The sequence below is a fragment of the Podospora bellae-mahoneyi genome, chromosome 2 (assembly GCF_035222275.1).
Source record: "Podospora bellae-mahoneyi strain CBS 112042 chromosome 2, whole genome shotgun sequence".
Lineage (NCBI taxonomy): Eukaryota > Fungi > Ascomycota > Sordariomycetes > Sordariales > Podosporaceae > Podospora > Podospora bellae-mahoneyi.
The window spans coordinates 300,126-313,800 of NC_085881.1; the positions used below are offsets into that span (position 1 = coordinate 300,126).

Sequence of the window (13,675 nt, forward strand, 5' to 3'; positions counted from 1 at the left end):
CGGCGACGTATCTGGTTACGGCTGGAATTGCATAATCACGTGTAACATCCAAAGAATAGATTTTCCTGCCGCCTAAAGGGTCCATAGCAGCAGACTCACGCCTGATGATCACCCTCATGAGGTTGGTGAAGTACTCAGCGAGAGCTGCAGAATTATCTGGGCTCTGTTCAAAATGCTCCTCCGTCGAGGCCTTCACAGACGGCTGGCGTGGGCATAACACCGCCACCATCTCAGGTGGAAGATCCAGAGTGTCCAACCGCACAGGATGAACGATGACATTGGACTGATCTTGGAAGAGCGATCTGATTCGCAGTGCATCCTTCAGATATACTGGTTTGGAGGGCTTTCTGGGCTCCCATGGTTTGGTGTCGAAGGTGTACTTGATCTGCTTAGGAATGCCAAGCCAGTTCTTCTCGCCCGCCTCGGCTGTCTGGAGGTTCATGCGGAACTGTTTACTATATTCTTGTTCTTGTGCGAGTTGGGCATTCTTCTCCGAGGTGTAAAATGGATGAAAAAACCGGATCGAATCAGCTAAAAACCACTCGGGAAAAGCGCGCTGGAGAAGCTGATGGAAAACAGAGCTTTTGAGAACGTCGTTGTCCGGCTTAACTTCTTTCATTCCCCATGAAGTAAGAAAGTCTGTGTTTCCAATACACCGTGTAGAACCGATCGGATCTGACCAGCGTGATTGCGTCGGAGAATATGGCAGCCCACAACGCCGAGTCAACGTCGCTCGGTCCCGGATCCCCATTCATCGCGCTGTCAGGCTCGCAAAAGACACCAGTATAAAGCTCGACTTTGTCAGGGTGCTCATACAAGTCGCACAGCGCCTGCTGAACACCAGGGCTCTTGCAAATGCTCTCAAAGGTGTCGTGACGCTTGAGCCCGAAGAATTCACGTAAATCATTCCAAGTGCCCACACCCCATTTGCGCGCCTGATGAATAGCCATTATCTCGACGGCCCTGAGGCTTCGTGGCACATTGTTGGGTCCAAAGTTGGCTGAAATATTACCGGGGTCGTTAGCATAGCTGTCTGGTTTCCAACATGGACAGCAAACTTACCAATTGGGTCATCCATCGAGTCCAGCAGCTCGTCAACCATCTCTTGATCATCAAATAACCCGGTTAAGCTGTTGCGCTTGAATACCTTCTTCCCTGCTGGGTTGCGTTCATTGTCCTCCCTCAAGCCAAACCCACTCTCCCAAACTGAAAGCTCAGGCTCTTGAGCCTTCCCGCGAGCCTCCTTCGACTTCTGCATCAAGTTGACAAACTCAGGAAGAGTCATATTCTTTTGGGTCCCACTTGTTGTCTTTGATGAAGAACATATCGTGCACGGAGTCTTCAGCATATCGTTCATCCCTGGGAGAAATGGCGTAATAAAAGCGCTAAAGCAAGTTGACTTCAACTGTTACTTGATTTCCCAGCCCGCGTGTCGTCGTTTTTGCAGCAGTCTCGTGGACGCGCGGATCGAGTGTGAAGTTTGTGTCATAGGCGTGGAAATCCATCAGAGCCCGAAGGTAGTCATGGATCAACACCTGGATGTACAGGCCACATGTGATCAACCGCGCGGTGTTGAAAAGGTCGTCGTCGAGCTTCTTCCATGCAGCGTCATACGCGTCATAAAACTCTTGAACTATCTTCTGGCAGGGGGCGTGCTCATAGATGTATGTCTCCAAAGCCTTGACAGCTTTTGCAAACCTCGGAGTTGCATCCGTCCTTTTGCCGTTGGCCACAAACTCGTCGTAGGCCTTTGCATACTCGGCGAGGACAGTCTAATAGTGGCTATCATCGTCACGTCCCCTGACAAACGCACGGGCAGCTGCTTGGTGTTCGGTGCCCTCGAACTTCGCAGGTACTGAAAAGCGCCCGTTTTCATTGATACGGCGCAGTTGGGTGGCAGCGTAATTGTGAAAGTGGTTGTACATGACAAGCATGATGCACACTCCAGGAGGCTGGCGCAGCAGGCGATCCTCAGCGAATGTGTCAGGCTTGAGTAGACCAAGCCTGTACTTGTCGTCTCGCACCTGACGCTGCTCTCCTCGTTGAAGCCATAGAGGGGGAAAGATCGAGGTAGGAAGATGTGTCCGAGATGTTCTTGTCGCCATCATTGGTTCCAAAAATGTCGTGTATGATAATGGTGGCGTGATAGATCAGCATGCTGGAAAGTCCAGAAGAGCTGTTCCATGCTTCCTTGCCTCTGGCCATAAGTCGGTCAAAAATGTCACCGGGGTCGGGAAGGGCACCGAGTGGGTGAGTCTTGGACGGCACAGTCTTGGCGTAAGGGGCTCCTGCCTGTCCGAGATGGGGGTTCAGGGCGCTGTTGAACTTGCCATCGGCAGTACGGTATTTAAAAGCATCGCCTATGTAGGTCAAGGGGGGATCGAGCATGCGGGCGTACTTGGTCTTGACTTGGCTCTCAATAAACTTGGCCCTAGCCTCACTGTCCTTCGACATGAAGCCTATCAACTGGGCTCCTGCTTTGATATCCAAGATCCCATGCTTTAGAAAGATGGCCACGACATTTTTGATTCCGAGAATGTTCTTCAAGGTGAGAATTCTATGTAGATCGCCAAAGGCACCGAGATTTTGAGCCCGCCTTGTTCTATATAGGGGTTAACGCCTACTTCATGATACGCCATGCTACAGGCATGTTCGACAGAATGCTCACACCGATAAGTGTATCCCCGTGAAACCCAATTGGCAATTCCGCTGTGCTCAGGCTTGCCAGCTGCTTGTCCAAATGCTCCAGCTCTTGTTGAATTTGGCTGGTTTTCTTTGTCGCACCTTGGTTGACACGACTGTTTCTCTGGCCGTCGGCTTTGCCATTTCCATCAGTATGACCGTTGGTAGAGAAAAGAGGTCTTTCCGTGTGGGACGACATGGCTGAAAAGTGACAGTAGCCCCGGTTGTACCTGGGGGACGACCAAATGCTTGTGAGATGGGCAAGCAAACAGCGAAACAATCGCTAGCTAATAATCTGTGAATTACCGAGGAAGACAAACGACCCCTTGGAAGAAATGAAACCACAAGAGGGGTAGGTCGGTAAGGAAGCGTGCATATTTAGCAGCGAGTCCAGGTTTTCTTTTTGACTGGAGCAGTCATGTTGTCTACAGCTACCGGCCCTTCCAGGCCCAAGAGCAATACTTTCCCGTTTCAAGATCCAAGACGTTTTCAGCTTCGCCCCCCATGGATACGGATGTGGGCTGCAACCATTGACTTCGTGTCCCAACATCATATGTCTGATTTCCAGGTTGGGAAGTGTGATCCGAGCTGAGGGTTGCCTATCGATTCGCTCGAGTGCCTGGCCAATACTTTCTCCGGGCAAGCTGAATCATGAATGTCGCGGGGGCGGTAACTGAGAGCGCTCAACTTGAATCCAGATTAGCCCAGTCAGTTTCAGCTGCGCCTAGAACCGGATGGGTGCGGTGACTAGGCAATACATGGCTTGCTTTGACTAGCTGTGCTGCAACTTGCATCAAGCCATGCTACACATGAAGCACTTGTTGGGTTCGGAAGACACATGGCGATAAGGGATGGGCATCAGGGTTGACTGGAACGCAACCCGGCGCTCCCACCATTGAACAAACTGAATGCATGTGCTAGGGAAATATTACTATAGGAGGCTGAGCCTTTCTGATTGTGCATGAGTTTCTCGCTGTTGGTTTCAGACTCGGTCGTTTTTGGCAAATGATTTGATATTGTTCCCACGAGTACTTCCCAAGGTGGACATTGCTCCTGGCGCTTGATTTTGCCATTCTCTCCTGCGCCCTGCCAAGACATGAGGATCAGGAAGATACCTAGGTATTGTAGTTGTCTAGGTGCCTACGTATCGATGTATGTCAGATGGGTGGCTTCATTTCTTCCGGCTGACCACAGGCAGCCACCCTGCTGTCCTCAGAGCTACTTTCCACCACCGTATCTTCCTTAATTACTGTACTAATAGCCCCTATCCAGAGATCTAGACAGGTTATCAACCTTTGAATGTTCAAGTGACAGTCCCAGGCCTGCCCTTTCATCCTTTACTCCACGCATCCTGGTATTCCCAGTCAAGCTCACCTTATCTTCCTCAGACCTTTGCTGTCGATTCTGTTACACACAGTCCCCTCGCCTGCCATCATGTCCATGTCAACAGCTGCCGAGTTAAACGATGTTGCAGTGGGACAATACACACGACCAAAGCCAACCGACATTCGCAGCCCTTGCCCATTGTTAAATGCCCTTGCAAACCACGGGTATCTTCCCCGCGATGGCAGGAGCTTTCACCAAGCAGAGCTTTCGGCAGCCCTGAAGAAGGTCGGCCTGTCCCCGACACTTCGCCTAGTCAGCAACCCCGTGTTTCTCGAGCATCAGACAGCAGCGGGAAGTCAGCAGCAGAGACCGGCCTCTTCATGGAGCAAGCTGTGGTATCTCATGCGGAATCCGTGGGCAATCTTCTTCTTCTTTTTCGGCATGCGCAGGCCGGACAGCAGGACGACAGCGCCGAACCGGTGCTCGATTTGGATCAGATTGGGCTCCCTGGAGTTGCAGAGCATGACATATCCCTTACACGTCGCGATGTTGCCCAAGGCGATCATCTGAAGGCACAACGGGATTTGGTCGAGGGGCTACTGGCATCCTCCCCAGATGGCGGGAAAACAATGATAGCGGAGGACTTCGCCTCTCTGCGTAAGCGTCGGATGGATGCGCAGAAGCAAGACAACAGGGCTCTTGTACAGACCGTTGCAGCATCGCATTAGCTGTGCTGAGATTGCGCTTGTGCTCTGTGTTTTTGGAGACGACACCAAAGTCCCGTGGGAATATGTGCGTGCTTTGTTTGCCGAGGAGAGATTGCCAACCAAGGAAGGATGGAAGCCACGCCGCTGGTGGCGCTCGCTAGGTTTGATGGAGTTTGTCGAGGACCTGGAACAGGGTTGCACAGCTGATCGGCGCGAAGTTGAATAACCATGTTTTTGACTGACAGTCAGAAGCATAGATAGATCAGGCCTCAAGTTATTTAGATACTTGCTCCAGGAATTATAAATACATACGACCATATCCAGCTGAAAACTCAGGATCCCGTCCGTTCTCCCCTGGATAAGCAGCTGAGAGCTGAACTAGTACTCAGGTGGGTGACCACCGAGGAATCCTCGGTGTCGTATGTTTTTACGAGGCAGCCAAAAAGATTGTTGATCTTGGCATTCTTTTTGCTTGCTGTGGTGCTGTTTATTCTTTCTCGGCACTGTGTTACATGCAGTCTAGCTGACGAGAGCACGCGCCGTCCCACCGAGCCGGCAACTCTATTTTGACCTACCTCCATGTCTCCGTCAGATTGTCAGAAGAGACCACCATCACGGGAACCTGCGCAGTTGACACGGTAACACACATCATCACAGGATGGCGGCACAAATCCGGATGACAGGAGCCAGGCGGCCCTGGTTGCATGTGAGCCAATCAGCTGGCACAATCATGATTTCCCCTTCTGCTGCCCGATTACGTCGTATGGGCTGCAACTTGGCCACGGCTGGTGACATCGTGTGTCGCTGGCGCAGTCAGCTGCCGCACACGACAAGGCACATTGCCAGGGAACAGCCAGGAGACAGCCAGCAACGACTGCCAAGCGGCCAGGCCAAGTAAAGCTCAACCAATGCCGCCCTGTCCTGCTTGGCACCATGCATCATCGACAGGTAGGCACTTGGACACTCACTTGGGTTGGGTGAGATATATAGGTAGGTATCTTTCCCTTCTTTTCCCGTGTGTGTGTGTGTGTGTCGCCCCTTCCAACTTTATCTGCCTGCTCTCTCCTCGCCCTCATTTGTTTGGAATAGCACCAGCATCCCTCCCATATCATCCATCGTTCTGTCCTCATGTCACACCTACGGCGAACTCCCGCTGGCACTTCACGGGGCCAGTCTATTGGCTTTGAGAAGCGGACGCGGAGCGAATGTGGTTTTGATGATGTTGAGTCGTCGCTGGCCCCATTTGGCGTTTCGGCGTCCCAAACACACCAGGGCAATCTCACCAAAATCCTCTCTTACCTTGGCTCTCGAAACCCGTTCCCTGCCCAGATAGGCAAGGGCGATATTGTGTGGCTGCTGGACAATGTTGCCTTTCGAGCCCAGAATGGGAACTGGCATGCCGAGTTTGTCGCCGCTGCTTTTGACCACCAGGCCTCGCCCAAGTTGGTCGATCTCGTGGGCGACATCGCGTCCAGGGTTGGCTTGTCCAAAGGAGACAAGGAGGAAGCCACCATCGAGAAACGTATTGCCCCCTTCGTCATGGAGGTTTTGCCCGGGAGACAAGTAAACCTCAAGTTCGACAACGCCACCGATATTAGTCTAGGGCCAGGCGGGAGGAATGGCATCAGCAGCGACGTTAGGAAGGTCACAAATGGCCAAGAGGGGGCTGTCACCGTGTCCAAGGCTGTCGTCCCTCAGGGTGTCACCGGAATGCTTGAAATGAAGACTGTTTACGCGGAACCTGAGGGATGGGGCGTCATCTCAGGTATGTGATTTTCAATTGCCTACTCGGAATTGCAGGAGCATGGGAGGAGCTGACTCAAATCATGATGTGGCAGATGTCGATGACACCATCAAGGTCACCCAGACGAGCAGCCCAGTGGGCATTCTACGCTCGACATTTGTTGTAAGTCAATCAACGGAGAGGAGCGCCAAGAGGTAGAGTTAGGAAAGACTCACCATTGCCTAGTCCCAACCCACACCAATTCAAGGCATGCCCGAGCTTTATGCCTACATCCAGACCATGGTGACAAGCTCAGCACCGTGGTTCTACCTTTCCGCTTCTCCCTACAACCTGTATCCCTTCCTTCGAAAGTTCAGGGATGATTACTTTCCGCACGGACAACTTATCCTGAGGGATTCCAATCTTATGACCATCTCGGGGCTGCTGTCCAATCTTACCCTTGGTACTGAGAAATACAAGGTTGACCGAATTGAAAAAATCCATAGGTGGCTCCCACGAAGGAAGATGATTCTCATCGGAGACTCGACGCAAAGCGACCCAGAGGCCTATGGAGACGCATGTAGGTTGTTTCCAGGTTGGATAAAACTGATCCTTATTCGCAAGGTTGAAGATATTGCGGCTGTCGGGATTCACGAGAAGAATGAGCCACAGAGGTTTGAAAAAGCCTTTGAGGACCTTCCCAGGTAAGACTATTGCCTGCTGATCTTGGACAAGCATTCTGAGAGTAACTTCTAATTGAAAAATAGAGAGCTATGGCATGTGTTTGAGGATCCTGCCGAGTGCCAGGAGTTGATACATAAGACGGTAACTGCTGGATTGTGAAGCGTTTCAGCGAGCGGCACAGGGAAGGACTTGGACTGCAGTGGGTGTTGCCCACCTTTTATTACGTCACCATACCAAGTTGAGAAACATCTCGGAATAAGACCCCGCACCGCCTTGCCGCAACTCTTCCCGAGCATGCCACCCCGCTCTCATCCCCTCGGTGGAAGAATAAACCTGACCTCACTCTCACCATCTCTCCAGCAATATCCAATCTTGCCGGAAGCGTGACCCCCTAGCCAGTGGCAATGGCATCTGAAATCCCAGCCAAGCGACAAAAGTCTTCCAAGGATGTGCCATACCGTCTCATCTACTGGCCTGGGCTTCCTGGCCGCGGAGAACATATCCGTCTAGCGTTGGAAGAAGCCGGTGCTGAGTACGTCGACACGGCCCACCTCGAGGATGGCATAAACGTTGTTCTTGCATACAACAGTGGTGAGCAACCCAAGGACGAAACCAACATCCCGCTCTTTGCACCACCGATTCTGCAGCACGGAGACCTCGTCATCAGCCAGACACCCAATATTCTCTTGTATTTGGGGCCTCGTTTGGGGCTGGTGACCGACCTGGAAAATGATCCTGATGGGCTGTACAGGATCAACAGCCTTGTCCTCACGGCTCTTGATGGCTTGAGCAACGAGCCCCATGACTGCCACCACCCAATTGCCACAGGTCTGTACTATGAGGACCAAAAGGAGGAGAGCAAGAGAAAGGCCAAGGACTACGTCAAAAACAGGCTCCCCAAGTTCTTGGGGTATTTTCAACGTGTGTTGGAGTCAAAGGCCAGCGGCGATGGTCCGTGGCTCTATGGTGGAAAGTTGACATACGCAGACTTGGTCCTGTTCCAGGTACGTTGCACCACAAGAATTTGGTTCTCGTGCTTTGCGCGTGTTTTCTGACCCGGTTGCGTGATTCACAGTGCTTGGACGGTTTGATGTTCATGTTTCCCAAGGCAACGATCAAGTTGGAGCGTGAGGGCAAACATGGGAAGGTTTTTGCGCTTCACAAAGCTGTCGCGGAGCGTCCAAGGATCGAAAGCTATTTGGAGAGCTCACGGAGACAGAAGTATTCCAACGGCATCTATAGATACTACGAGGAGTTGGATTTTGAAGGCTGAGTTTTGCTATTCTTGGACATGCGCTTGTATAAATGGAGACTGTGTAACAATTTCAACGCCAAGATGATAAATGTTGGAGTTGGGAGATGGGTGTATATCGTGCCTGTGCTGTCAGCTGAATGATGACGTATTGATTTGACATCCATGATTCTATCTCTCCAGATATTGCATCGCAAGCCCTAGTGTATTCAGACCTAAGACCTTTTACTTTTTCAAGGCCGGAAATACCACCAAAGCTGTACAAGAACAATGCTCACTGTGCCGCCTGTACGTCTAAGATCCTCTTGGTTCACAGCAGCTGCCCGCCTTCATTGTATCACGCTCCGCCCGGCCGACCATTCATCCCGTCAAATACACGCACCCCGGCCTACCCTGAATACAGTTTGTCCCGTATCGGGTTCGACAAAAAACAAAATGCCGCCGTTTCCAAAGCCCAACGAAGAGCCACCTGCGCACAGGATGGTGTACTTTCCTGACATGACGACGGCGTTGCCGTCCGAATCAGGAGAGTTTCGTCGTGTGCTTTGGACAGGACTGTACTCGCAGGTTGTCCTCATGACGGTGCCGGTAGGAGGTGACATAGGGGAAGAGGCATGTATTACCTCACAGTGCCATCTTGGTCGGGGTGAGTGGGTGCTAACGACAGCCGAGGCAGATTCACACGGTGGATCAGATCCTCACCTTCACTTCAGGCAGAGGTCTTGCACAGGTTGGAGGAGAGGAGCGGGATATCAAAGCCGGGGACATGGTCGTCGTGCCTGCGGGGACCAAGCACCAGTTTCTCAATACCGGTCCTAACCCGCTCATTTTGTACACCATCTACTCGCCTGCGGAGCACAAGGCCACCACTGTGCACAGGACCAAGGAAGAAGGAGACAAGGCCGAGGAGGAGGGACGGGACGAGCCTCCTGTCTGGAGCCAGCGGAGCAAGCAGGAGAATGAGGAGGACCGTCCAGTGGGCTGATGATGTGCAGGTGTTACATGAAAGTGCTGGTGGTTTCCTTAGGGGCACTGTATGTCAAATTGGATAAGCATGACATTTTTAGAAGCTTTATACACTGCTATGAGTTTGAAGAGACCGTGTTGTGTGATGTTTGTATAAACCTGCCCATCAGGGGGTTATTGCGTGTCCCCTGCCCCAGATGACATTTCATTATGATTGACGTCACATAACGCCAGTGGAAGACATTAAATCAAAACTGAACGAGGAAAGTCAAAAATGTGTACATGTTGTTCTATCGATTCAAATTTATTGTACATCCTGGACTGTCAGTCCATTCTTGAATTACTCCAAATCGCCAACGGTAATCTCAAACTCCGCAGTGAGCGGCTGCTCAACCTCCACCGTCGTCTCGACCGTCTCATCTCTCTTGCGCTTGCCAGCTCCAATGACGGTGACCTTGGTGATCTTGACCTTGGTCTGGAAGCCAAACTTGCCCTTGGCCGTCAAGACACCGCGGGCGTAGCGGAAAGTAATCTCGGTAGTGCCCTTCTGCTCGACGCTGACACCGTCATCAAGGTAGAGAGTACCTGTGGCAGTGCCATCGGCACCAACGGGCACGAGAAGCTCAAAGTTCTGCTCACGGACCCCGGTGGTGGTCATGGCCGACTTGACGCGGGCTGGAACAATAACACCGCCCCGGAGGAAGAGGGGAATGTCGGACAGACCTTGATTGGCGAGGCGGATGGTGCGACCTTGACCCTGGATCTTCTTGTGGGTGTAGAAATCATAGAAGATATCCTTGGGGAGGTACACCTCGACGCTGGTGGAGCCCTCCTGGGTGACAGGTGCCACGAGGAGGCCAGGGCCATAGAAGTACTGGTTCTCAAGGCCGAACGTGTTGGCGTCGTTGGGGTACAGGTAGAAGACGGGGTTGATGAGGGGGGTGCCGTCAACGGTCTGCTTGTGCATGGCGGTATAGATGTAATCGAGAAGGCGGTAGCGGATATCAATGGCCTTGCGGGCAGCCTTGGTAACGCTCTCCCAGCGGTAGAACTCCTGAGAGATGGCAGGGGGGTACTCGTTGTGGTTGCGGTAGAACGGAGCGAAGGCACCAAGGGTGGCCCAGCGGGCGCAGAGCTCCTCCGTGGTCGAGCCAGCGAAACCGCACACATCAGCACCGACCATGGGAACCTGGTAGATGGCGGCAAATGCCATCATGGCTCGGATGGTTCCGCGATAAGCAGCCCAGTCGGCAACGTTGTCTCCCAGCCACTTGCCGACTGAAGCGCCGGCGCCGGCAAAGGTGGAACGAGTGATGACCAGGGGGCGAAGACCGGGACGTCTGGCAAGCATGGCATCGCTGGAAAAGGTTGACATCATGGAGCCGTAAAGGTTGTGGACATCGTACTCGGCGAGGCCGTTCTCGTGAATGGTGTTTGTGTTCACGGTCTTGTTGGAGATCCCGCCCTTGTCAGCGTTCCACGAATCCATGTAGGCGGCCTTGTTGTGGATGGAATACTTGGGGAACAACAGGTCACGACCGGGAAGACCCTTCCACTTGGTCACGGGACCGGCGTGGGGGTTGCTGAGGGGGACAACATCCCGAGCAACTGGAGCCGCGATCTGGGGCACTTCATCGCGCTTGCACTGGGTGCCCTCTGGCTGGAATTCACACGGCCAGCCTGGGAGAGGGCGCTCGGAGTGGCTGCGCACAGGTGGCGGGGTGGGCGGGAAACCGACGGCAGCCGCGAAGGGATCGCTGCAGGGGAAGAAGCAGGGGAAATTGGAGGGCTCGTTCATGTCGATCCAGAGGCCGTCGATATCGACACCGGTGTCTCTGGAGAAGAACAGAGAAAACTCGTTGTTCCAGTACGTGGTAATGTTCGTAGAGAACCAGTCAGGAAAGACGGAGACACCAGGCCAGACGACACCAAGATACTCGGATCCGTTGTCGCGCTTGAGAAAGATGCTGTCCTCGACACCACGATGATAAGCAGGATAATCGGCGTATCCGACAGCGGGATCGACCATCACGATGTATTTCTGCTGGTTCTTGTGGAGGTGGTCAACAAGACTTCGGTAGACGGGCATCGGGAACCTCTCGGGGTCGTTGGAAAACACCCTTCTCTGGTCCATGTAGTCGATATCTGTCCACATGACCTCGAGGGGAATCTGGGCTTGGCTGTAGTTGTATACTACCTCGGCGACCTCATAGATGTCACGGTAGCCATACCTGCAGTTGTGGTAACCCAGACCCCAGTACGGCATCATGGCGGGGAGTCCCGCGACCTCGGCATACTGGCGCGCAACGTCGATCGGGGTTGGGCCGGCCATGAAGTAAAAGTCAAACACGCCTCCGATGGTGTTGTACTCGAGGAACTGTCCTGATTTGTCCTTGTCGATCTTGATGTCCATGCCGTTGGAGTTGAGGAAAAAGACGCCGTGAGTGCCCGTCTTCCTGTGCTCGTAGTACACGGGATGGCTGCCATACAAATTTGCCCCCTCAGGCGTGGCAAACGAGTCCTGGGACCACATCGTGCGGATGTAGTTGGTGGTATTGAGACGGAACGGATCCCAGTGCTCACCGAGGCCATACAGGTTGGGGTTGTTGGGAAGCTTGGTTCTCAGGCGCAGGTACTGGGACTCGAAGACGAGGGGGACGGCGGAAGTGTCAAACAGAACCTCACCGGTCTTGCGCCGGACGACTGAGAACGAAAAGGGATTCGTCTTGTACTTGAACTCCAACGCCGACCGCTTAGAGTTCGATCCAGAGCCCTTGGGACGAGGAAACACAGATTCCGGGACCTGGAAGACAGCATCGTTGGTGTCCTGAATCTTGACGTGGATGCGGTTATCTGGCGGGCTGTTAGTGGGAGGGAGAGATGGGCGCCGGGAGTTTTGAGAGATGCAAGACACTTACCAGTCTCGTAGGTGACCTCGAGACGGAGTTTCTCCAAGTCCGTTCCGTAGGTGTTGCACGCGCGACCGGCCAGCGACAGGTCGGCCGTGAGCCCGGATGAGGTGGTCTTGACGTTGGAAGCTTTGTAGCCAGGGCACTCGCTCAAAGGGCGTTCGACAGCGACAGCTACAGCCTTGGGCGCGATGGCGGCCGAGCTGAGCCCGGCCAACAGCCCGAGACCCAGAAAACAAGGTCCGATCATGTTGTCCCTCTGGCACGTAGGATATTCACACGGACAGCGGCACCTAGGAGGTTGACCATTGGAACGGCAAGTAAAGCGTTGGGAGCGCTATTTATCCCCGCGAGGGATGTGGATGCACACATCTACATCACAAGCCCACCACCCCGCATTCTGGTTCTGCGGTGTTCGGTCATGGCAACCACGGATCATGGTGACACTGCTGGCGATCCCATCTACGCCATTCTTCCACTCTCCCCTGTCGATTAACCATATGGCAGGGAGTTGCAGTGCGCTCCGTCACGAAGAAACTCCGCAGTGTGGACAGATGAGGTCCATCGCGGTCTTGACAAGACCTCCGAATGGCAAGGCAAAAGGGCCGTTTGACAACTCAAGCCAGCGACATACAACAGTATGTGATGTTGGTGAAGCTTGGCACCTAGTCTCTTCACCCGCTCTGCGCAACGTCTTCAACCTGGCCGGCAAGGTGTGGAGCGAGAAGGCCCGCTTCTTCCCCGGCCGGTACGGAGTATGACATGGTGAGCGACGGTCAACAGCCGTTCTTCGTCCCCAGACCAGCTTTCTCCCCGCACCATATTTGCTTCGATTGGCTTGTCCCCCCGAGTCTGGTAGGATTGGAGGTGGAGCCATCCCCCGGCCCGACAAGAAAACCGTTGTGCCATGCACGCCATAAAGGGCCGAATGCGGGCTGGAGAAGCCCCGGCTAGAGCCATGTCCATCACCATCCCGACCGGCCGCGCCAAGTTGCTGCAGGGCGGCGGTAGCTTCATCTCGTTGTGGCCCTGCTGCCGTGTTATTCGCTCTGATGGCCAGTTGGTTCAGCGATTGATGGAGAAGCTAAAGCAGGATCGAGCGGATGTAGATGGAAATGTTTAGGGCGACCGAAAGACGTGGAATTTTATTGTGTGATGGTCCCTGAATAGACAAACTGCCGTGCTGGTGAAGGGATAGTAGACACAACGGATTTACGTCGCTAGTAAGATCGAGCTCTGCCAGCTCAAATGATCCCATAAAACCCCCTTGACCCTTCCAGTAAATACACTCCATGTCGGGGGGAGGGGGCTCGACGTCAACAGGTCAGCCCACCGCCCGATGTGCTGGACAACCCAAAGGCTTCCTACAGTCAAAGACCCCAAATCCCTGCGCTCAATGCCAGCCTTAATTTGTATTCCGACCCTG

At 53.4% G+C, this 13,675-nt stretch overlaps 5 protein-coding genes across 5 annotated transcripts; 4 read left to right on the forward strand and 1 right to left on the reverse strand.

Moving 5' to 3' along the window:
- Positions 1 to 4,116: 4,116 nt before the first annotated feature.
- Positions 4,117 to 4,578, forward strand: QC761_200010 (uncharacterized protein; the record flags this gene model as incomplete). Its single annotated transcript, XM_062875722.1, has 1 exon — positions 4,117 to 4,578. One exon carries the CDS (start codon positions 4,117 to 4,119, stop codon positions 4,576 to 4,578), a length of 462 nt encoding a protein of 153 aa, XP_062734234.1.
- A 709-nt stretch (positions 4,579 to 5,287) lies between these two features.
- QC761_200030 (uncharacterized protein) lies at positions 5,288 to 7,281 on the forward strand (the record flags this gene model as incomplete). The annotated part of the gene is given in 5 exon segments (XM_062875723.1): positions 5,288 to 6,480; positions 6,554 to 6,621; positions 6,685 to 7,018; positions 7,034 to 7,142; positions 7,206 to 7,281. 5 exon segments carry the CDS (start codon positions 5,844 to 5,846, stop codon positions 7,279 to 7,281), a joined length of 1,224 nt encoding a protein of 407 aa, XP_062734235.1. The 5' UTR covers positions 5,288 to 5,843.
- Positions 7,282 to 7,526: 245 nt separating this feature from the next.
- On the forward strand, positions 7,527 to 8,395 carry QC761_200040 (uncharacterized protein; the record flags this gene model as incomplete). Its single annotated transcript, XM_062875724.1, has 2 exons — positions 7,527 to 8,126; positions 8,198 to 8,395. 2 exons carry the CDS (start codon positions 7,527 to 7,529, stop codon positions 8,393 to 8,395), a joined length of 798 nt encoding a protein of 265 aa, XP_062734236.1.
- Positions 8,396 to 8,644: 249 nt separating this feature from the next.
- On the forward strand, positions 8,645 to 9,469 carry QC761_200050 (uncharacterized protein; the record flags this gene model as incomplete). Its single annotated transcript, XM_062875725.1, has 2 exons — positions 8,645 to 9,003; positions 9,051 to 9,469. 2 exons carry the CDS (start codon positions 8,645 to 8,647, stop codon positions 9,424 to 9,426), a joined length of 735 nt encoding a protein of 244 aa, XP_062734237.1. The 3' UTR covers positions 9,427 to 9,469.
- Positions 9,470 to 9,596: 127 nt separating this feature from the next.
- On the reverse strand, positions 9,597 to 12,499 carry QC761_200060 (uncharacterized protein; the record flags this gene model as incomplete). Its single annotated transcript, XM_062875726.1, has 2 exons — positions 9,597 to 12,193; positions 12,259 to 12,499. The coding sequence occupies 2 exons, from the start codon at positions 12,497 to 12,499 to the stop codon at positions 9,681 to 9,683; spliced, it is 2,754 nt and encodes a 917-aa protein (XP_062734238.1). The 3' UTR covers positions 9,597 to 9,680.
- Positions 12,500 to 13,675: the final 1,176 nt, after the last annotated feature.